This window comes from Leptodactylus fuscus, chromosome 2 (assembly GCF_031893055.1).
Source record: "Leptodactylus fuscus isolate aLepFus1 chromosome 2, aLepFus1.hap2, whole genome shotgun sequence".
Classification (NCBI taxonomy): domain Eukaryota; kingdom Metazoa; phylum Chordata; class Amphibia; order Anura; family Leptodactylidae; genus Leptodactylus; species Leptodactylus fuscus.
Window position 1 is genome coordinate 58128815 of NC_134266.1, and position 25501 is coordinate 58154315.

The 25501-nt window shown below is 42.7% G+C and overlaps 1 protein-coding gene across 1 annotated transcript; it reads left to right on the top strand.

The window, feature by feature from the left end:
* The first annotated feature begins 11356 nt into the window (after positions 1-11356).
* LOC142194616 (myeloperoxidase-like) lies at positions 11357-23688 on the top strand. Its single transcript, XM_075263866.1, has 12 exons — positions 11357-11432; positions 12750-12843; positions 13566-13741; positions 15567-15687; positions 16466-16595; positions 17778-17984; positions 19516-19831; positions 20551-20711; positions 20806-21058; positions 21197-21367; positions 22585-22822; positions 23476-23688. The coding sequence occupies exons 1-12, from the start codon at positions 11357-11359 to the stop codon at positions 23672-23674; spliced, it is 2142 nt and encodes a 713-aa protein (XP_075119967.1). The 3' UTR covers positions 23675-23688.
* Positions 23689-25501: the final 1813 nt, after the last annotated feature.

A 25501-nucleotide genomic window follows, 5' to 3' on the forward strand; every position in this document is an offset into this window, starting at 1 on the left:
TTGGCAACCGATCAAGATAAAAGACTGTCATCACTAAGAAAGTTAGAGAAAATCTTTAAAACTTTGCAGAATTTTTAATTATTTATATTTGCAAAAATGTTTAACTTTTAATTATCTACAAATATAGATATGATTATGTACATGGGAATACCCCTTTAAGTATAAATGTTATATCCGTAATTCAGTGTTTTCTTTATCTTGTTAACCTTCTAAGCTTTTAAGTGATATAATAAAAATGCTTGTATATGTCATGTACAAATTCAGTAATATAGCCAGTGTTATTTGGATAGTCTTTCTACCTATTAACATGTGACATGTGTCACTTTACATGACTATACATTTAGACATTTCATTTTTTCCATTAATACATGCATGTAACCCTAGGGTCACTGAAAGGAGTAGTTTAAAACGTAACTATTAATAAAGTAAATGTGAAAAATAGAAATTGGTCTGTCTGTATTAAGAAAATGTAATATATGTCACACACGCAGTGGGATAACTACCGGGGTAGCAGCTGACACAGGGCCCGGGACATTAGGGGCCCGGTGACAGCTGCATTTTTTTTCTTAATAGGCCGTTACCGGCTGGAGTTACTGCAGATGATAACAGGCCCTATTTACTTACCGATTTACTAGCCACTGACTACTAAAAACCTGGTGTGAACAGTGACTAACAGTTCCTGTCACTGCCAGCTAAAATAAAGAACCAGGTGCGCTCTGTTAACATTCACAGAGGCCTGTGCAGTCAGAGCAGCCGCACAAATAAACAAGCTGGCTAGCCTGAACTCCAGGACAAGCCAGAGACCAAGTAAACCCTGTGTGTAGTTGTTCAACCCAGGCAACTACTGCCCAGCCCACTCCCAGTCACCCTGTCTGGAAAGTTTTGCTAGCTGACCCTACTGACTTTTACCACATACACAAGGCAGCATGCTGCCTGACTGACTGTGGAATTGCTAGCTCAGGGGTATTTTACTAGCTAGGGCAAACTAATAATATTTCAGGCAGGAACCCACGCACGCACACACACAACACACATCATTTCAGGTTTGGAATGAGATCATAGAGCGCTGGGTGTCCAGACCAGCCCCCTTATATAGGCAAGGGGTGGTCACCAGCAAATAGCCCAGCTGCCCAATCCGAGCGTCCATTGGTCGACACACATGTCGATCAACCAGTCGACCACGCCCGGCTGTTGCAAGGCAGGTTAACCCTTGCAACCCTGGATTGTGCAGAGTAACAGGGAGCGGCGCCCATATCATGGCCGCAGTTATTGCACAATCCTAACAGGAGCTTCCACTATGTGACATTATACTGTGTGGAGCGGCCATTATGGGATAATATACTGTTTGGAGGCCACTTTAGCACATTATTGTGTGTGTAAAAGTGGCATTCTACCATGTGGGCCAGACTCTATGTCATATGAGGGGAGATCAAAGTCATAAGTTTGCTGCGGGACACAATCTTTGCTAGTTACGCACCTGGCCATAGGCAAAGGGCCAAATCACCCTATGAATCTAGTACAGTCTTTCTCAAAGTGGGCAATAACGCCCCCTTGTGGGCGCTGGAGGCCTATAGGGGGGCAGTAAAGGGCACAGAGAAGATTGGGGGGCGTTGAAGCGGTTTACGGGGGCGATGGCTAATTTAAAGGGGTGGTATCATAACAATGATTCTATCTATACTGCTTGTTAATGTGGATTTAAGACTTTTCCTAAATACACTGCTTCAGCAAAACTGCTTTGTTTGTCCACTATCTTACTTTATTCGCTTCATTATGGACACTAGCACCTGGCCCCCTGCTCATTGCTGAGGGAGCCAGATGATGTACACTCACCGGCCACTTTATTAGGTACACCTGTCCAACTGCTCGTTAACACTTAATTTCTAATCAGCCAATCACATGGCGGCAACTCAGTGCATTTAGGCATGTAGACATGGTCAAGACAATCTCCTGCAGTTCAAACCGAGCATCAGTATGGGGAAGAAAGGTGATTTGAGTGCCTTTGAACGTGGCATGGTTGTTGGTGCCAGAAGGGCTGGTCTGAGTATTTCAGAAACTGCTGATCTACTGGGATTTTTACGCACAGCCAACTCTAGGGTTTACAGAGAATGGTCCGAAAAAGAAAAAACATCCAGTGAGCGGCAGTTCTGTGGGCGGAAATGCGTTGTTGATGCCAGAGGTCAGAGGAGAATGGCCAGACTGGTTCGAGCTGATAGAAAGGCAACAGTGACTCAAATAGCCACCCGTTACAACCAAGGTAGCCAGAAGAGCATCTCTGAACGCACAGTACGTCGAACTTTGAGGCAGATGGGCTACAGCAGCAGAAGACCACACCGGGTGCCACTCCTTTCAGCTAAGAACAGGAAACTGAGGCTACAATTTGCACAAGCTCATCAAAATTGGACAATTGAAGATTGGAAAAACGTTGCCTGGTCTGATGAGTCTCGATTTCTGCTGCGACATTCGGATGGTAGGGTCAGAATTTGGCGTCAACAACATGAAAGCATGGATCCATCCTGCCTTGTATCAACGGTTCAGGCTGGTGGTGGTGGTGTCATGGTGTGGGGAATATTTTCTTGGCACTCTTTGGGCCCCTTGGTACCAATTGAGCATCGTTGCAACGCCAAAGCCTACCTGAGTATTGTTGCTGACCATGTCCATCCCTTTATGACCACAATGTACCCAACATCTGATGGCTACTTTCAGCAGGATAATGCACCATGTCATAAAGCTGGAATCATCTCAGACTGGTTTCTTGAACATGACAATGAGTTCACTGTACTCCAATGGCCTCCACAGTCACCAGATCTCAATCCAATAGAGCATCTTTGGGATGTGGTGGAACGGGAGATTCGCATCATGGATGTGCAGCCGACAAATCTGCGGCAACTGTGTGATGCCATCATGTCAATATGGACCAAAATCTCTGAGGAATGCTTCCAGCACCTTGTTGAATCTATGCCACGAAGAATTGAGGCAGTTCTGAAGGCAAAAGGGGGTCCAACCCGTTACTAGCATGGTGTACCTAATAAAGTGGCCGGTGAGTGTAGCTCCCTGCTGTGTTGGGGGGGGGGGGGCTGAGTGTACGGAGCCAGCCTGTGTCTGCACCACACATACACATCACCTAGCTCCCTGCTGTGAGATAGAGGGGTGTGTGTGGAATAAGTGCTGTTTTCTTGTATAAAGCAGTCTAAATCCTACTGGGCTAAAGGACCTGGTCTCTCTGTTCACTAGGATAAAGCTTTATTATATAGAGCAGGCTGCTAGTGGGCAGAGGAGCCAGGTCCTTTAGGAAACTCCGTACAAGGTAAATCCAAGTCTACAGGACCTTTTGATGACATCACAGGCCCTTCAGTCATCCCATAGGATCACGCTATGTGGTGGGCGGAGCTACTCACTAATTTGGGGGCGGGGCTAATTGACACAAGCAAACAGGAAGAAAGAAGATTTTTAGGCAGCTTAGAAGGCAGATCAAGCTTCATGAGGCTACCCCTTTAAAATGTTTTTTTTGTTTTTAACACAAACTTTACCGCTCCTTTACGCTTAACGCACATTTCCTCATGTAACGCCATCTAGGGGACTAGACAGTAACTATTTCCTGTCCAAAAGTTGTCAAACTGTACCATAGATGGTGGTAAGCTCCAATGCGAAGCGAGATGTAGTAAAGTAAAAAAATTTGGGGGGGGCGCTAGAAAATAATTAATTCTCGAAGTGGGTGGTAGACAAAATAAGTTTGAGAACCTCTGATCTAGTATGACTCTTTTTTTTAATATACAATACTATCGGTATCACAGGAGACAATGGGGCAAACAGGGGTTGATGATACATAAATTAATGCATCCACCATATATAATGTGATCCATCTCATCCCAGACAAGATAGAGGAACCCTCCACATTGATATCTCAGTAAATAGTCAATAATGCCTATCAGCATGCGGGTATGAAAGAGGGCCAAGGGCTGGGCCCACAGGTTCAGCAGGTACACAACGCCACACAGACACACACAGTGTTTTAATTCCCAGGACAAAGTTTACTGAATAAGTCACAGAATAGAGAACTGGGAAAATATGCAACAAGGTATAAACAAAGAAGAAATACAAGCTAATATGGAACCGAATATTACAGCAAACTAACACTATACTCCTAGTTCCCACAGTTACTTAACAGGTAACAGATACAAGTCCTTTAAGAACACGGTTCTCCTGGATCGGTCCCTCGTTGGGGTGCACCCTAAGTATTGCGCAATACTATTTGTAATCCACAGGGAAATGCTGCCTTCACTTACGCTAGGTTCACACCTGTGTTCAGCACTCCGTTATGTGCTTTCCGTCTTCCACATGCAAGAAGACGGAAAGCACAGACTGGGTCCGGCCGTGAGTGTTTTATGCTCTCCGCCGCGAAACCGTTTTTTTAAAATCCGGACACAGAGTACTGCATGTCCGACTCTGTGTCCGGATAAAAAAACCCGGTGTCGCGGCGGAGAGCGTAAAATGCTCACCGCCGCTCACGGCCGGACATCTTTCTCACCCATTCACATGAATGGGTGAGAAAGACTCCTGCAGGTTTCCGTCTCCTGCTCTGTTTTATGCAGGAAACAGAAACCTGCAGAACGGACACCTGGGCGCAGATGTGAACGGGCCCTTACAAGTACAGTTATATCCTTTGCTCCAGCTCTCCACTTAACAGACAGGCCAATTTCTCAGATGATAAGTTGTCAGCGTAAGAGTCCCTTGTATATCACCACGTGCATACCTCCCAACCGTCCCGATTTCCGCGGGACAGTCACGATTTGGGTGACATGTCCCGCGGTCCCAGTTGGAGGGAGGTATGTCCCGATTTCAACTCAGATCTGCGTCCAGAGGAGGCAGATCTGAGTTGAACACATATGCAGTTGAAGGAAGGAGCTGACACATGTCAGCTCCTCGCTTCGCGCCTCTCTCGCTGGCACATGCGGCTGAAGGAAGGAGCTGACACAGGTCAGCTCCTCGCTTCGCCACTGCGTGTCTCTCTCACTGACACATATGCGGCTGAAGCGAGGAGCTGACCTGTGTCAGCTCCTCGCTTCGCCGCTGCCGCCGGCTCCTGGTTTGCAGATGCGATGTCTGCAAACCAGGAGCCGGCGGCAGCGGCGAAGCGAGGAGCTGACATAGGTCAGCTCCTCGCTTCAGCCGCATATGTGTCAGCGAGAGAGACACGTAGCAGGGAAGCGAGGAGCTGACCTGTGTCAGCTCCTTCCTTCAGCCGCATGTGTCAGCGAGAGAGGCTGAAGAGAAGGGGACATGAGGCAGAGATGGGGGACATGAGGCAGAAAGCGGCGAGGGAGCGGAGGAGAAGGTAAGTTTAATGTGGAGGTGGAACGTGAATCTGGGGGCAGATGAAGGAGGAAACGGCATGACACTGGGGGCAGAGATAGAGGACGGCATGACACTGGGGGCAGTGATGTGGGGACATGAATCTGGGGGAGAGATGGGGGACATGAATCTGGGGGCAGAGATAGGTGACATGAATCTGGGGGCAGAGATGGAGAGGACATGAATCTGGGGGCAGAGATGTGGAGACATGAATCTGGGGGCAGAGATGGAGGGGACATGAATCTGGGGGCAGAGATGGGGGACATGAATCTGGGGGCAGAGATAGGGGATGTTGGGGACATTAAAGTGTCCTCATAAGAGTATGTTGCAGAGTTCCAAATTAGATAATTAATTAACAGGCCTAGATGGACTGCAGCCATTTTCTTTAAGCCTGGAGAACTGATTAAAGACACAAGATGGTAGTGTATCAAAAGAGTTCTGATTTTATTATAAGAAAAAGGTAGTTTAAATACATTACAGACAAAGAGCTGGCTTGGCTATTCTAATTAGTATACCATGATTGGTCATAGAGATATAAGATAAGCCTGGCACATGACTATTGGCTGAGGCCTGATATGATCTGCATCTCATTATAACTTTCCACACTGGGATGGACTTTCCCATGAAACAAAGAAGGATTCAAAATACTTATGTGTGAGCTAACATCCCAGACTGTCTATATGTATATATCATGGCAAAAGAGATAAGATGACATGTTCCATAGACCCTGTGTCTATACACTCTAAGTGACCTTCATATACTATAAAATATGACAGAGTGCCCAGATACCATAAGATTAATACTTTTGTTGGTTATGTGTCCATACATCATGTAAAGGAGATAAGAGATATACAAAGTCAGCTGCATCTTCTCAAAATGAGGCCCTTGAGAGATAAGGATTAGCAACCTCTGCATTAACGTTCATTATCACATTCCTTAAAGTCTAACAAAGGGCCTCCTTGACTTAAGCAGAAAAATACATACTTATGTGAAAGAGTACAAGATGGCTGCCAAAATACAAAGATGGAGGACTTAACTCTAACAGGGACATGAATCTGGGGGCAGAGATGGGGGGACATGAATCTGAGGGCAGAGATGGGGGACATGAATCTGGGGGCAGAGATGGAGGGGGGACATGAATCTGGGGGCAGAGATGGGGACATGAATCTGGGGGCAGAGATGGAGGGGGGACATGAATCTGGGGGCAGAGATGGAGGGGGGACATGAATCTGAGGGCAGAGATGGGGGACATGAATCTGGGGGCAGAGATGGAGGGGGGACATGAATCTGGGGGCAGAGAGGGAGGGGGGACATGAATCTGGGGGAAGAGATGGGGGACATGAATCTGGGGGCAGAGATGGAGGGGGGACATGAATCTGGGGGCAGAGATGGAGGGGGGACATGAATCTGAGGGCAGAGATGGGGGACATGAATCTGGGGGCAGAGATGGAGGGGGGACATGAATCTGGGGGCAGAGATGGAGGGGGGACATGAATCTGGGGGCAGAGATGGAGGGGGGACATGAATCTGAGGGCAGAGATGGGGGGACATGAATCTGGGGGCAGAGATGGGGGACATGAATCTGGGGGCAGAGATGGAGGGGGGACATGAATCTGGGGGCAGAGATGGAGGGGGGACATGAATCTGGGGGCAGAGATGGGGGACATGAATCTGGGGGCAGAGATGGGGGACATGAATCTGGGGGCAGAGATGGGGGACATGAATCTGGGGGCAGAGATGGAGGGACATGAATCTGGGGGCAGAGATGGAGGGGACATGAAACTGGGGGCAGAGATGTGGGGACATGAATGTGGGGGCAGAGATGGAAGGGGGACATGAAACTGGGGGCAGATGAAGGGTGTATATGAAACTGGGGGAGAGATAGAGGGGGGACATATAATTTACGGGTGACTGTTGGAGGATTATACTGTGTGCGGGCACATGAAAAATTAACAAATGGGCGGAGTCAACACAAAAGTGGGCGGGGCTAAATTTGCCGCGGCGCGCTACGCACATTTTGTCCCTCTTTCAGTTCTTCAAAAGTTGGGAGGTATGACCACGTGGAACACGTGGACGCGGCCAAGCCGTACTTACAAGTCCTTGAGGCCTTTCTCTCATATGATCTCCTTTACCTTCTGAGCTTCAGAGGTTTCCAGACTCAGTCCCAAAAGTAGCACCACAGACACTGTGTCTCCAGACTCAGTCCACAGCCAGCATGGCAGTTCTTCCATCCAGCATGTCAGATCTCCATCCAGCATGTCAGGTCTCCATCCAGCACAGTTCAGGTCTCCACTCCCCTCAGCACATCTCCTCCTGCTGCATCCAGGACCCTTCTCCACACAGAACTCTCTTCCTGTTTCCTGGTAAGGGATGATGCAGATGACTATCTCCAGTGCAAGGGATCAAAACTGCAATCCCAGCACTTCCAGGCTTGTAGGAGTCCAAAATGTCCCAGTAATTACCTCTAATCAGACTTTGCATCCTAGAACAATAGCTGCATTCACAATAATTAAAGGGGCTCTATCAGCAAAATCATGCTGATAGAGCCCCACATATGCGTGCATAGCCTTTAAAAAGGCTATTCAGGCACTGTAAAAGTTAAATTAAACTACCCGCCGTTTTAAAATAATAACTTAAAAAAGAATGTGATCTACTTACTGAAGGTGCACGCTGGGCGGGCATTCAGGGTGCGCCGTCTTCTTCTTCCCTGCCTCTTCTTCCTCTGACGTCTTCGGTTCCCGTCCTCCTCCGGCGCTTGCTCGCGGACACTGACAAAAAAAAATAGCCCGGGCGCATGCGCAGTAGCACGCAGCTTCTACTACGGCTACTGCGCATGCGCCCGGGCTATTTTTTTTTATCAGTGTCCGCGAGCAAGCGCCGGAGGAGGACGGGACCCGAAGACGTCAGAGGAAGAAGAGGCGGGGAAGAAGAAGACGGCGCACCCTGAATGCCCGCCCAGCGTGCACCTTCAGTAAGTAGATCACATTCTTTTTTAAGTTATTATTTTAAAACGGCGGGGTAGTTTAATTTAACTTTTACAGTGCCTGAATAGCCTTTTTAAAGGCTATGCACGCATATGTGGGGCTCTATCAGCATGATTTTGCTGATAGAGCCCCTTTAATTACATTTATTCCCTATGGGCATTTATCAATTGGCTGCCACCTACTGACCAAAGTTAGTTACTGACTGTTTAATACATCACAACATTACAGGTATTGGAACCTCAATTCTATATCCACTTCCAAATCACCCAGTACTCAATCCTTTATGCCAGTGAGTTTGGCTATGATGAAATTGTTCCATAATTTTATGGCATACACTAGCCTGTAAGAATCTGCTCACACTGAGTTTTTTGGTAGCGGATTTTGACGCGGAATCCGCCTCAAAATACGCTGCCAAAAACGGCTCCCATTGACTTCAATAGGAGCCGCTTGTTTCTTTTTTCGCTAGCTAGTAGTGGAAAAAAAAGTGAGCTGACTCAGCTGTTGCGTGCGCAAGACTCCCTTCTGATTAGGCCCATTCATTCAGGCTTAATCCGGAGCGGAATGCTATGACGGGATGCTGGCGCACCGGCATTCAGTTGCGGCTAGCTGCACGGTATGTTCCCACGTGGAAGCCATTTTATGCCGTGTGAACATACCCTAAGGCTTAGTTCACATGTAAGTGTAGTAGTGTATTTTGGTCCTGATTTTGACGCGGGAAGCCGCGTCAAAATTGGGACAAAAATATGCATGCAGTTGCGGCTTCCTGCTCCGGAGTAGACCCAAAATGAATGGGCCTAGCACGGAGAGTGCTGCCGCGAGGCGGACGCCGTGGCTCTATGAGCCACGGTATCCACCTGAATAAACGGCAGCTTGCTTCTTTTTTCGCAAGCGGTCTCCATAGACCAACATTGTGAGGGGGCGGATTATGACGTAGATTCCGCGCCATACTCCACCCCCTCTCTGCTCGTGTAAACGGGCCCTAAAGCTGATGAATACTCAGGACTGAGTGGCTTGTGGGTAATACATTTTTTTTCTTTTTAGACACAGGATAGCACAGTGGTGGAATTAATGATAAAATGTATGCTTTAATAGTCCTTCATTAGGAGCAATGAAATGTATTTTATAACACCTACAAAGTGAACACGATTTGTGTAATCTCATCCATGCTTTGCGGAAAAAAACACAGTTTCTAGCCGCATGTTAATTTTACCTGCTGTAGGGAGGCAGAGGGAAAGGTTGTGGAGGGAAGATACCTCCCGCTAAGATGGCTCCTCTCCCCTAGGCAATGGACTGGAATCCATATCAGGTTTTGGGTGTGATTGTAGACTTGGGCTTAAAGCTCTAGTCCTGGGTTTGGTTAGAGCCAGTTGAAGACTTAACACTGAGCAGGTCGGAGGGTGGGGATTGCTTTCCTCCTCTTTTCTGATTGTGGAATCTGAGGTACAAGCGCTCTGCCTGTGTGGAGGTAATCTGCTAACCTGGTGAGCCTGTGGGATTGTTTCTGTCACAAAAACTGTTTTGTGTTGCTGGACACTTCTGCCACTTGGCTGAATTAAGCCGTGTTGTTCTGTGTTCCCTTATGCTGCTGAAAGCCATTTGTGTTTGGACTTTGTGAAGTCCTCCCAATAAAGCACCAGTGGGAACGTGTAGGTGTAGCTAGTCCTCCACAGGTCTTACTTGCCAGTTAACCGGCCCCCCAAGTTCCTGAGGTTACACTGCTTATAACACTACTGTCACCACACCACCATCTGAACATCCTCCCCCTCACATTCTGACTATATCCCTCTTCCCTCATAGACTGTAAGCCCTCATAGGCCGTAGGTGAACCCCTAAATGTACTGCACCATGGACTTAATATAATAAAGGTACAGCACAATGGAATTAATGGTGCTATATAAACATCAATAATACCTGTGTTTTTTTTCAAGAATTTTTGCTGAGTTTGTTTCCGCTGCATTTTTTTTTTTTTTACACAACATGTGGTCTTAGTCTTACGATGATGCTTTGCAGATCACCCAAAAACTTGTCATTTTGTGAATCAATTGCTCTACACATCATTCATTACATAATGTAATGTCTTTTCACACTGAAAGGTAAACTCACGGTTGTGCTTCCAGCAAAATTCTTCATGTTATCAAAATTTGACAGTTCAAACGTTAAAGGAATTATGAAAATATCTTGTATTTGTCTTGCGGTGTAATAGTCAGTATGTGGTGGCTTTTTTTTTTTTTTTTTTTTTATGCTAGCCTCTCCTAATGGTAACCATTGTGTTGGTTGTACATGAGAGAAATTACTGTCCATTGATTTTAGGCTTGGCATATTTCTATAGTAGTTGCTTTTACCAAACTATATATTGTGGTCATTTATGTATATCTGTATGGTGGTGCTTGTTTTCTAAGGTGGGACTGTCTAATAGCTGTCCATTTATTTAGTCCTCTAGAGACATTAGGCTAAAGATGATCATCTGGGATCATTTTTAGTCTCATTTCTCTCGAGGAACCTGATAGGCAGGGGAAAGGTGTTCGTAAGATTGTATTTGTTTTGCAGCTACTCTGTATCAGTTTGATCAGTGGTATCTACCACGTATCAGACTTATTACCTTTGTCTCTCCATCTGAGTGCAGTTCGGTGTATCATGTATTATCTATACTTAGTATGAGGATGTTGTGATAACCTTGTTATCCCTGCAAACCAACCAGTACTGCTATAACTACCATGTGGTCACTGCCTCATTATCCGTATCGCTCTTCATGTATTCCAAATAGCGGTTATCCACTTACGGCCATTGTATAATAGTTGAGTGAGGTGGGGACACTGTCTATAGTCCTGTTCACACTCCTGTCTATTGTTTTTCTCTGTTGTTTCCGGAGTACAGGGAGTTATTAGCACGGGTTTGTTTCTGCATATTATTTAATTCAGTGAGTGCAGTTGAATTGACCTGAGTGTGACAATATACTGGCTATAATTCTGTGTGACTCCTAGAGAAGCTGATTTCATATATTGTTTTCTTTCAGGTTTCTTACAATGAATTCTATACATGTTTTTGCTGGGTTTCTTATAGCAAGTGCATTGACCTTGACAATTGCAACATCCAATCAAGGTAAATGATATAATGCAATATTAATATCTGCTCTTGCTATCTTTGAAAAAAAATGTAAAAATTAAAAAAAACACCCCTTTTTTGTACACTATCACTATCAAGTATTTGTTGCCCTTTTTATGCTTCCTATATATCTAAATTATTCTAATAAACATATGAAGGGGATTTATCAAGCTCCGGACTTCTACCTAAACTTTAGGGGTTTGTGTCTTCTTGAGCAATTTTGTAACTTTGACCTTTTATGCCATGTTTGAAAAGTGGATGGGAAAGAAACTATGGTTAGCCTATCTAGCTGCCAAACTTATGAAATGTGACTGCTGAAAGTCCAAAAATTTGTTGCTCTAGTAGGGTTGGTGGAGTGAAAAGTGTACCAAAATTGCACCAAATTTATGAAATGTTGTGACATTTGATATATTTAGTGCAATTTATGCCAATGGAGAGTCCAGCAATCCCTAATGGTCACCCGCCACCCCAATGTCCTTTTACTTTCCATCAGTTCGGATAAATCTCGCCCACTCTGTCCATATAGAATAAATCCAAGTGCACGAACAGTGTCACCATCTACAGACCAAGTCTCTGAAATGTATACATTAGTAGATAAGAAGCTCCAGCTGTTCAGACAGAAGAAGCCAAACCTGTTTCTTGTCATTCATTCACTATGTGATTTTTTTTTTTTAATAAATTTGCAACGTCATTGCCTTTTTTTTGTGCCAAAATATTGAAATCTATCGCTTTGCTTTATAGGGTGCATTCACACGGAGTAAAATGAAGTGTAATTTGGAGTGTAATTTTTACACGTGTAAAAAATTTACACGTGTATTTTGGAGTGGTGTTTTTTTTTGTTTTTTTTTTTTGTTTTTTACACGTGACGTTTCAGTAGCGTTTTTTGGAGCATTTACACATGTAAAAAAACAGCTTCAGTAAACGCTCCAAAAAACACTCCGTAAATGCTACTGAAACGCCACGTGTAAAAAAAAAAAAAAAACGCTCCAAAATACGCGTGTAAATTTTTTACACGTGTAAAAATTAACTCCAAATTACACTCCATTTTACTCCGTGTGAATGCACCCTAAATATGTCCTAATTTGCTGCCCTGTCAGAGCCTGGGCTTATCTTGATAACTCTGCCTACTTTTTGTCACTTTTGAATATTGGCAAGAGGCTCATATGTTGAAGGTTTTAGGGCAAATATACCATGTACCAAAATCTGTGACTTTGTACAATGCAAAGCTGTTGCAGCTGGCTTTATAAATTCCCATGTAATGATATAGATTTGTCAGCGTGTATTGTATTATCTGACTGGTCTTTATTTTTTAAGATGGAGAAACCATTCTGAATGCTGATACTATTCACAACTCTGTTCAAGAAGCCAAGAAGCTGGTGGATTCTGCAGATATCAAGAATAGGACAGAGTAAGATTACTGTAGGGAAAATGATATAACTAAACATCTATAGAATGTCAAAGATCAACTTCATGTGGTGCTATATCATTGCTAGCCGATGTGAACCTTTTCTGGCATAGGGGTTTTGATATTTCTTTCCCCCCCCCCCATGTGTTTAGCACCAGTATTGGCTCCTCTCCAGATGGAGACCTGTTCACATAAATGCATCAGAGAAGGTACCATAATAGGTCTTGTGTGAACTATAAACTATATATAATAGTGTCAGGCCTGGTTCACATCTGCCCTCGGTATTCTGTTTGGAGAGGTCGCTTGGGGACCCCCTAAACGGAAACCTATACGCATTAAGAAGTGGCTAGTTATGATACCACACGAACTCACAAATGCATGCCTTGTATATCAATTTTCTGGCATACAAGGCATGAGAAGTTGCATTTTTTTGTGTATGTGCAAGTTGTTTCTTGTGCTAAATTTTTGCAAATATTTTTTTTTTTTTTTTTCTCTTCACCACCCTTTCCACTTTCCCAAGAAGAGAGCCTGGTAGATGTGTGCAGGGAATTTAAAGTTGATCAGTCTTCTAAACAAGTATTTGGGGTGACCCCAATATAAAAGTCCAAATCCATTTGTCCCTTCCACCCCCCCACCCCCTTTTCTGACCCAAGTCTCTTCATTAATGCAATAGATGGTCTTTATTAGAATTAATTATACATAAAATTATTTCAATGTATCTTCAGTTTAAAGGAGCACTCGAAGAAGGAAAATGCAATCCTTTCAGATAGGAATACATTCTTCAAGCAGGCTGTAGGAGCATCTAGGAATGTCGTCCGGTCAGCAGATTACCTGGATGTCAGTCGTTGGCTTCTTACTGAGAAGCTGAAAATGCTCTACCCAGGATCCCCAAATGTCTCAGGTATTAAACTTATAGCTGTAACAGGACTGTCTCATGTGATGGATATCTCTTATTTTGTGGGTGCCTAAAACTTTTTGCTCAGTTATTACCTTTTGAAAAGTTCCATGATCAGAAAACCCAATTCTTGTATCTGAATTTTTAGCTGCTAGATCTGACATTTAGCAGAGCTCTGTCAACTCTGCTACATCTGAGATCGGACCACAATGGAGACTGCTGTGGACCGATCTTAGACTCCGTCTCCTCCGGCAGAACCAGCGTTGATTGGCCGAATGATGTACACTGTACGGCATTCGGCCAATCAACGCTGACCAATGCTTTCCTATGGTGAAAAGTCAGCTCCCACATTATTAGTGGCGTAATACAGGGACTTTGGCGTGTTCGATGCCCCCAGGCATACTTCCCCTGCTGTCCCAGTTGCATTCCCGAGGTGTTGTCGTCATTTGCTGAGGTGTTATAGTGGGCTTGGTGACTCTCCTGAGTCGACTATTGGTTTCCCCCTAAATGAGTTGTGAGGTTTTTTTTTTTTTTTTTTTTTTTTTTTCCATAGACTATAAAGGGGTTCGATATTCGTTCGAACAGTCGTGTTTTGAGGGGCTACTCAAATCGAATATCAAACTTCGAACATTTCACTGTTCGCTCATCTCTACTAGAGACATTATTTTAAAGCCAAGATTCATGGCTTTAAAACGAGAAGCTCATGGCTCTAGCCCCCCTGGCTCCAGGGCTAGTGCTGTGTTAGTGTCAATGAATGTGCTGTACTCAGGGTGAACAGTAATGTGCTTGGCTCAAGCCCCGAGTTATGCTCGTCCAATACTGTAGGAGGAATCTGTCAGCAGACACACGGGTTGGAAACTATACACAGGGTACTCTAGGGCACCTCACACGATTTGCATTGATACCTTTTATGGACTTCAGATTCTGCCACATACAAAAATGTATGTGTTTGTAACTCACACATATAAGTATACAAATGAATTACTTTGTATTCCTTTGACCATTTCTTTAGGTTCAGGTACTGTGACTCGCATCTCGCTCATTGCCCTTCTGCTGCTTGTAACAAACGCTATTTTCAGATTTGTTGTGGGCCAGAACAATGAACTCTTTAAACAGCAGACTTTAAGGGTCCGTTCACACAGAGGAATTTGGGGGTGGCTTCCACTCCCGAATCCGCCTCCCTTTTTTTTTTTTTTTTTTTTCTTCCGAATGGGAGGTAGAGATCACAGTAGGATGGAGAGAGAAGAAGCGTCCTGCTCGATCTTACCGTGGATTCTGCCCGTGGGGTCTGCAGCTTTGCATTGGCATCCCATCTCGGTTAGCCAGGTGAAAAAGCCGGCGCCGGAAAATGAAGTGAAATTTCTTCATTTTCCGCCATGTGAACTAACTGTCCACAGCAGCCACCATTGACTATAATGGGATCTGTTGGGTATCTGCTCTTTTACACTGAAATTGCCAGACAGAAAAAATGGACTTGAAGCGTGTGGTTTTTTTTTTTTTTTTTTTTTTTTTGCATGGTGATTTTTGACAAGAGACTCCAACTCATGTGAACACAGCCTGACTGGCAAATCCTATCTAATGATCTAAACTAGCAACATCATATAGATCTGTGCAGCTATTAGCTCGGGTCATTCAACCAGCAGTCAGGACAGGACTTGCAGATGTAATACAAACCTTTATAACTTTATATTGATACTGTACTGTATATGCCTCCTCCCATGCTCTATATTGTGCTTTCTGTAGATGGGAATGATTGTATAGTGTGCAGCATCCTTTATTCACTAGTAATACAGAAATTTATCAAACTCTTAATGTGCATATTACTTTGTAGAATATCTGACAGAGGAGCAAAATGAGATTATTTCTCAACTGACTGAATGTGCCTATCAGTTCCTGCCAAAAGTGTGTGTGCCTTCACCTTACCGCACCATCAATGGAGAATGTAATAATAGGTAAGAAACCTCGTAATATAATAGACAGAAGAATGAGTAGTCTAATGTGAACATATTATCAATTGAATAATATATGTATTTAATATTCTACAATATGTAGATATTTCTGGTTTTTGTCCTCTGTTCTACACCTAGTTACCCTTCAAATGTAACACATTAAAACAATACAATAATTGGTGAAATAAGGAGAAGAGAATGTTATAGAGAACAAAATAGATTGAAGAAATGTGTGTATGTACCGTGATAAAATATATATATATATATATATATATATATATATATATATATATATATAGTTTAATTATATGTTAAAGGGATTTTCTGGGAATTGGAGTAATCTGAGGAATGAATGGGGGGGGGGCGAGAGGTATAAAATATTATAAAAATGGCGTACCTACCCAGTCTTGTGCCAGTGCTGCTGTTCCAGAAGTTCTGCACTGTGACAGCTGAAAGTAATTGATTCCTTACCAGTGATTGCTGAGATCACCAGTGATGTCGCCTCTCTCGTTACCGCTGAGGTCACTAATTGGCCTCAGTGGTCACATGAAGCGCAGGACTTCAGCAGTGCAGCACAAGGCTCAATGGTATTTTAGGGGCCATTGAGAATGCATTTTATTTTATTTTGCTCCAATTCCTGGACAGCCCCTTTTAAAATATAGCCTATGAAATATTATGTATCGGTACAGAGCCTGAATTTTTTTTTTTTTTTCTCGATTTACACAAATCAACAATTTCTGATTATGAAATATATAATAAATGTTAACACATTTGTTTACAGACAGAAACCTTTTTTTGGAGTATCAAACACTGGTTTTAAACGACTTCTCAATCCAGAATATGAGGATGGTATATCATTGCCACGAGGATGGACACAGAGCCGCCCCATCAATGGGTTTACTCTACCCTCGGTAAAAATAACTTGGGATTACAGTGAGGGAAAGATGGAATTGGGGTTTTTCCAGTTACTTCTATTATCCAGCATGGTAATTTGGATGCAGAGGTCATACCTATAAGAGCTAGCAGGCACCATTGGTAAAGTTATAGGAGATACAGAGGTAGCAATCACCATAGGGCCCTGGAACCTGAGGGGACCTAAAGGCCTTTCTATAATAGAAGACACCACGTGGTAAATTAGGGCCCCATCACAGATCTTGCATTAGGGCAAAGACGCTTCAAGTTACACCTTTGGCAGTCTTAATCAGGCTTTGATAAATAAATTCCCCTATTGGGTGGCAGCAAACATAGATATGAAAACTGAGGAATTAATACAAAAAAGTATATTGAAAAACTGGATAACTTCCTAATCTACAAAGGACAACTTTGCTAAACACCAAAACATTTAAGAGGGCTTAAATGGGCTATCCAGTCACAGAAAGTTTTGGAACCACTTAGAATAATAGTATATTATAAAAGGATATAATACTCCCCTTACTAAATCCAATATGATGCTTCCTGGGTCTCTTAATGGTCTCTGTATTTAGCCTACAGCAGTGATGATCCAACCGAAATATGTGTGCTGAAGTCAATGACTAGCTATAGGGGTGACATGTCAGCCCCATTGACTGTAGCAGCCATATATCTGTGGTGGAAACTAGTATACAGAGACCAATAGGAGACCTGAGAGGCATTGGAATGGGAGGGGGGGGGGTGATGAGTAAGACCAGTATTACTACTTTTATCAATTTATGCCATTCTAAGTGGCATGTTCTAAACTTAAATAAGGCTAAGGCCCCATGTTGCGGAAACACGCATGCATATGTATATATATATATATATATATATATATATATATATATATATATATATATATATATATAATTTTGTGGTGCAGGTTTGGCTACAAAAGGAATGAGAAATATATAAGAAGTTCTTCTCACTTCTGCCTCTGCTTTAGCTACTCCTGGTTTTGGCTTAAAAAATTGCAACAAAATCTGCGACAAAAAAACCTGTTTCTGCAACATGTAGCCTGTAATCCCTTTAAATATGGCTTGGCTGTCTCCAGCAGGCTGCAGTGGACATATAGTATTATATAAGCAGTGTAACATTATTGCAGTAACAATTCTGTAACTTTTGTTTTGTTTTGGCAACAGGCTCGTGAGGTATCAGATGTTATTGTTAAACTATCCACGGACTCATTAAAGCTGGACAATGATAGATCTCTTATGTTCATGCAATGGAGTCAGTGGTTGGATCATGACCTTGACTTCTCTGTTCCCACTCCAACAAGTTCATCGTTTTTCCAGGATAAGGATTGTACTAAGAGCTGTGTTAACATCTACCCTTGTTTCCCTATAATGGTAAGATTTATTAACTTATTCACATCCCAATGAGAAGATCATTTCATTGTGGAAATTGTAAGAGTACAATATAATACATATTTCATAATTTGGCATCTGTTATGTTCTTGTTTTTGAAAACAGGAAGTGCAGACATCTTGGATGTCACATTTGACTTGGCCTCCAGTACTCAACAGAGCCTTCACAACACCCTAGTGCCAGCCTGAGACACACGGCCTCTCTGAACTGCCATATAAAATGAAATGCTTTTAGGTTTCTAGGGGTAAATGGCTGCAGAAAGTACTGTAATATCTGATAGAAGAAAATTGCAGGATGTTCTATTGAATTTGTAGATACAGAAAAATCCTTAGTATGACTCATTATGAAATTGAAGGCATAATAGAATGCAACAAATGCCCCATACACTTGACTGAGTCCCCTATTTATGGTTGTGTGCTTGAGGCCTTAGTTCTTCAATTCATTTTTATTTTTTTTAATGTTTATTAAAATAAAAAAAATAAAAAAAGAGAAAAATTTAAACATCGATAAATGTAAAGGGTACATGTGTTTTCCTAAAAGGAGAAATATGTGCTGGGTATTGCTGGACAGTCTCTTCTTTATAAGCTTTTCATAGCTCTGTTTTTATGATGCTAATATCCCCATTTATGGCTGCAGCACAATTTCATATTTCTCTCTCAGGAGGGGAGCATGTATAACAAAGTGTGTTATGCCCTCCCTTCCCTATCCATTACTGATACTGTCCTGCCATACTGATAGGATAAACTGGGGGGGGGGGGGGCAAACAAGCAATCTAGGAGCACGGTCAGGAAAGCTGCTTATCGTCTGAGTAATATCCCATCTGTAATCTCGCAGCTGGAACTAGATAAGAGTACAAAGGGAACTTTAACTGTAAACTGTGAAATCCGCAGAATTTTAAGTCCTTTGCACAGAGTAAGGGAGCCTGCACACTGAGTTACGCTCCGCTCATTCTGAACGTAAAACTCGTTCAGAATGAGCATGTAAAAACCAGATCCCATTGACTTGAATGGGTGCCGGCATATGCATGCTACCCATTAAAATCAATGGGAGGCTTTTTTTCCCCCTATTGCTTTCAATGTGATATGCGCGTATGCTGGCACCCATTCAAGTCAACGGGATCTGGTTTTTATGCGCTCATTCTGAACGAGTTTTACGTTCAGAATGAGCGGAGCGTAACTCAGTGTGCAGGCTCCCCCACACACACACACCACCACACCACCACCACAGCTCACTGTAATGCTGTCTTGCTTATCTAATGTGAATCTAATCTATGGATGACCCTTGCCTAACAGGGAGTGATCTGTAAATTAGGAAAACTCCTAATGGCAGGAACGCTACACGTGTTTTTTTCAGGCAGAAGGCAGCCATGTTTTTTTTTAATTAAAAAAAAAAAATTCAATACATTTTGGTCCAGAATCACATGCTCCAGGAAGTGAGACAAATTGCTTGAAAAGGTAGTGACCACATAAATGTTAAATTGGTACACTTTTTTTTCTTATGTTTATATTTCCAGATTCCACCAGGTGATCCTCGGTATATTAATGGGAGTCAATGTATCCCTTTAATTCGCACAGCCGCAGCCTGCAGTCTGACAAGTCCTGTGCGTGAACAGCTAAATGGTCTGACTTCATTCATAGATGGAAGCCAGGTGTATGGTAGTGACAACAATCTGGCCAACCTGCTTCGCAATAATACAAACAACCTGGGTCTTTTAGCGATTAATCAGAACTTCTCTGACAATGGACTTCCATTCCTGTCTTTTCAAGGAAATGCACCTGACCAATGTTCTAGCACCAACCCATCAATGGGAATACCTTGCTTTCTGGCAGGTAAGCTAATGGAAAGTTTTGCTTGAGGAAATTCGAATTGTACCTTAAAAAAAAATCATTGACTTCTTAGGCAGCTGTAGATATATTTTTGACTTTTCGATAGCATTTTTAACATGGGCAAGGTAAGGGCTTGTTCACATCTGCGCCCGTACTCCGTTCTGCAGGTTTCCGTTTCCTGCACAAAACAGGGGCAAGAGACTGAAACCTGCCGGCATGTTTCAAGCCCATTCATTTGAATGGGCTTGAAAAGTCTCCGTCCATATCAGTTTACTTGCTCATCTCCAGTGGAGAGCCACAAATCCTGGTTTTGGAAACTTGTGACAAGTGTGAATAGAATATATAATCCAGTCTGCTGTATGAGTTTTAGGCATTGGCGTAAAAGGAATAATCCCTCTCATCTGGATTCAAAATGCACCATACATCACACAGCAGCATTGCGTGCAGGGAATTCTGAAGTTTAAGGGTAAGTTCAGACAGAGTATTTTGGTCAGGATTTTGAGGCTGCATCAGCCTCAAAATTCTGACCAAAAAGACGGCTCCCATTGAAATAAATGGGAGCCGGTCTGGTCTCTTTACTGGCAGGTGGTTTGTCCTCAGAGGGCAGTGGAATATGTCCTGAAGTATGATCCCTATGTGTTGTGGATTGGAAAAGGGATTCCTCATTATCGGGACTGGTGAAATTCGGTCCATCTTTGTAATGGCTTTACTTTTTATTTCAGGTGACAGTCGTGCCAATGAACAAAATATGCTGACTTCATTCCATACTCTCTTCCTAAGAGAGCACAATCGCATTGCCACAGAACTGCATAAATTAAACCCACATTGGTCAGGAGAGACATTATACCAAGAAACCCGCAAGATAGTAGGAGGTATCATACAGGTACGGTATCATCATCTAAGTACCCTACCATTATATAGACATATGCTACCTGAGAGCTTTCATTTTTCTAATGCATGGTTTTCTTTGGTGACAGAAAATAGCCTACAAAGATTGGGTGCATCTGCTTTTGGGCGATGAGATGTCAAATGTTCTACCTGCATATCAATCCTACAATGAAGATGAGGACCCAAGAGTATCAAATGTCTTTACCATTGCCTATAGAATGGGTCATACAATGGTACAGCCATTCGTATACAGATTAGCGGAGGATTACACCCCCTATGGTCCGCAGCCTGTCGTCACACTTAGTGAGCAATTTTTTACACCATGGAGAATAGTGAAACAAGGTAACCTGACCTGATTTCAATCTTTTTGCATACTATAATACTAATATTAATATATTCTGTTCTAGTGTACTATATATGTATATATTTATCATATCAGTATTTATTTAGTACCCTGCTTTCTTTGTATTACTTCCGAAGGTGGAATCGATACTCTACTCAGAGGTATGATGGTTAACAATGCCAAACTAAACCTTCAGAACCAAATAATGGTTGAAGAATTAAGGGACCGTCTTTTCCCAATGGTTAATAGGCTTGGTCGTGATCTGGCATCTCTTAACATACAGAGAGGTCGAGACCATGGGTTACCAGGTAGGATCTGAAATCATAACCTGTTATATTATATTAGTGAGCAATACAGAGAAATACAAAGAGACCAGTTCATAGTTTAAATCAAGTTTTTCAGGATTGAGATACTGATGACTCTACAGTGACCCCCCCCCCCCCAGTATAATGTGCTCCACAGTGTCCCCCACACAGTATAATGTTCTCCCTAGAGCCACTTCAAGTGAACACCACAAAACTTGAGGAATATTCATGTGGTTTGGCTCTCCACGTCAGTGCCATTATACTCTGAGGTTTTGGGGTCCACCCTGATTGCGGCGTGCTGATGTCACCAAACTGGCATGCCCCGAGTGACTGCTGAAGCCCAGCTATAGGCCCCAGCAGTGATGTATGGGCACGTGACCTCAGTCACAGGCTGGAAGAGCTCCAGTAGGAGGTCAGAAGCCTGAACTGGCATCTATTGGAATGCCAAACCCTTTTCTATTAACAATATGTTTAGCAGTTGGGGAACCAGGCTTTCAGGTGTTCCGAAAACCCGGCCACAGGTCCTGTACCCTTCCGAGCCAGATTGTGGTTACACCCCCCTGTGACCACTATAGTTAGACCTCTGCCAATCAATGGCCATTGGCGTGTCATCTGAAGGATAATTCATCAGTTGATAAGCCCAGAAAAGACTCCTAAGGTGACATTGTTTCTTGTCTTTTTAAACCAATAAGTGTAAAATATTTACCGCATCCGTCCTTTCCATCAGTCACATCCTCTTCTCTCTTTTGTTGAGCTTGATGAACATATACCTATTTCAGCTGTACTATACATGTAAACAAATTTTGACAGGTTCCAAGAAAGGTTGGGGGTAAGTCCTATGTTTAAAGGGGTATTCCAGGACTGTGATATTAAACTCCATTCTCCTCTCCTCGGGCCAGCGATGTCATGTTCATTGGTGAATGATGTTGTGCTGCAATACCAAGTATAGCCACTGTAGAATGTACTGCACTGTTCTTAGAAAGTAGCAAAGCAACTATTATAGTCTCGAAATAAGTCTTTAAATAGAACTTAAGGTGAACAACATTTAAAATATACTGGCTAAATTTGCATCAGATCAGTAAAATATATGTATTTGTATAATTTTTGCTTGATTTTTTTTTCTGGCATAATTTTTAATTCCCTAAAATCTTGATGCTGAACTCCAAGGCCAAGCCATTTTCTAGAGAATAATTCTATTCATGGCATTTTCTTAATCATAGGATATAATGCATGGAGAAGTTTCTGTGGTCTTTCTGCACCCCGTGATGTTGATGAATTGGCCAGTGTGCTAAATAATAGACAGCTTGCTGAAAATCTCATGGATTTGTATGGAACTCCTGAAAACATTGACATTTGGGTTGGAGGAATCTCTGAACCCCTAGTTCCTAATGGAAGAATTGGGAAGTTGTTATCTTGTTTAATTGGAGACCAGTTTCGTAGGGCTAGAGATGGAGATAGGTATGTACCAATTGTTATGGTGTCCATACATTGATTTGATTAGTGGAACTAGTAATGTGTGCATCTGTGATTAACCCCCCCCCCCCTCCAAAAAAATAAAACTGGTATTAGACTAAACTAGTCTAGAGGTAGAAACATGGTCTTCCTTTGGTCACTAACAGAGCACTGTAATGTGGAAAGCCAGGATTGCAACAGGATTTGGGGCCTACATTTTCTGTAGGAAACTGGTGTAGAGAGATTGGTGGGTCCCCCCCCCCCCCCAGATATATGACAATTTGCCAAGATATCCATCAAAATGCCAAAACATCTGGAATTGTTTTAAACATTCTTTGTCAGATTTCTTAAGATTGGCATTTCATACGCCAGTCTATATAAAATTCCCTTTGCCAGTCGGGGACAAGTGATTTATAAATCATCCCAGCACCACAATGGAAATATACACCAGATAGGAACTTGTGTAGGTTTCAATTATAACTCAAGCTATGAAACTGTCATAAATTATAATCAATATGCTGAGCACAATGCGGGGAGCAAGAAGGGGTCTTGTGGCAAATGTACACCAAAATATTATCCCAGAAAAGTGCCATAGAAGGATTGATAAATCTCGTCCATTGTATACAATATAGATGACCAATCTTTCTATGATTTTCTAGATTTTATTATGAAAATTCTTGGGTGTTCACTCCAGCACAGAGATCATCAATAGAGTCGGTGACTCTGTCTCATATCATATGCGCTAATACCAACATCAAAAAAGTTCCTCCAAATGTCTTTATGTCCAATCAGTTCCCAGAAGATTTCATTAACTGCTCTAATTTCCCAAAAATGGACCTTCATCCTTGGAAAGATTAGATCACAACAGTAAGTATACCTTAATGCAAATATGTTAAATGAAATGCTTTCAGCCGGATGAACATACTGCTTACATTAATCCAGTGGTGGACTGCCATATACTACTGCATCTCAATAAATCAAATAATCATAATTTAAGTAATTAAACTGAAAATATGAAATCTATATATTATACGGAGTCATTACAAACAGAGTGAACTTTCCAAGTGTTTCTTTCTGTTAATGTTGCTGGTTATGGCTTACAGCCAAGGAAAACCCAAAAGTCATTATCTCATAAAATTGGAATATTATATAAGACCAACTGTAAAAAAACCAAACAAACCCACAAATGTTCGCCAAATGAAAAGTCTGTCCAGTAAATGCCCTCAATACTTGGTGGGGGCTCCTTTTGCATGAATGATGACATCCATGTGGCATGGAGGGATCAGCCTGTGGCACTGCAGAGGGGTTATGGAAGCCCAGGTTGTATGATGGCAGCCTTCAGCTCATCTGCATTGTTGGGTCTGGGGTCTCTAGTCTTCCTCTTGACAATACCCCTTAGATTCTCTATGGGGTTAAGGTCAAGTGAGTTTGCTGGCCAATCAAGCACAGGAATACTGTGGTTATTAAACCAGGTCTTAGTACTTTTGGCAGTGTGGACAAGTGCCAAGGACTGTTGGAAAATGAAAATTCCATCTCCAAAAAGCTTGTGGGCAGAGGGAATGATGAAGTGCTCTAGAATTTCCTGGTAGACGGCTGCACTGCCTTTGGTCTTGATAAAACACAGTGGACATACACCAGCAGATGACATGGCTCTCCAAACCATCACTAATTGTGGAAACTTCACACTAGACCTCAATGGGATTTGTGGGTTGGGGGTTTGAGTGCCCTTAGAGTCTCGTCATTCTTGTTTGGAGTGTGTGGGTATCGGTGCGTATGGGGTAGACGGGTGATGGGGAGGGCTTAGTGGTCTTGTGGGTGGGGGGTTTGATAGTCCATACGTCTCATCTTCCTCTTAGTTGGTGACAGCTGGACATGTATTGGGCAGTGATCTCCACAGTGGCCTCTTCTCCCAGTAGGATGTAGAGTTTCCTCTTTTCATCTGCAGATGTATTACCCTCCAGCAAGGAAAGTGGCACAACAAATAAAAATAACTGATCACAAAAAGTGCCTAAAATATAACTTTTAATATTCATTAAAATTAATTCACTTTTAATGTCAGCACAGCATAGGTGTATTCTAATGTATATGACCAGCTTAAAGCTTATCATTAGAGCTATGTATTTTTCAATAAGCACAAGTTGGAATAGCCTTTAGAAAGGCTATTTTTAATCCTACCTTCTTCTGTTCCTATCCGCCGTTTTTTAAATCAAATTAATTTTATTGATATGCAAATTCAGCTCACGAAGCACAAGGGCCCTGTGCACCAAGCACTGCATTGTCATGGCTTGCATTCTGCCCCCTCCTAGTCTCAGGTACGCCCCCTTCTTTGTGAAAGCGCAGCAAAGAGGATTCATTTTCAAAGAAGGGGGCGTACATGAGACGAGGAGGCGGAATGCAGGCTGTGACTATGCAGTGCTCTGTGCACAGGTGTAACGGCCCCTGTGCTCCGTGAGCTGAATTTGCATATCAAGAAAATGTAGTTTATTCAAAAACAGCAGACAGGAACAGAAGGACGGACGGACTAGAAAGCTGCCATATTTTTACGTTTTATTTTTGTCTTTATTACAGATCTTCACACAGAAACCTCCAAGATGCAAAAAGTCCATGCCATGGATTTTCCCAGTTTATCACGTATGATCTTATATATTCGCTTTTGTTTCAAAGACTATTGATCTACAATATTTC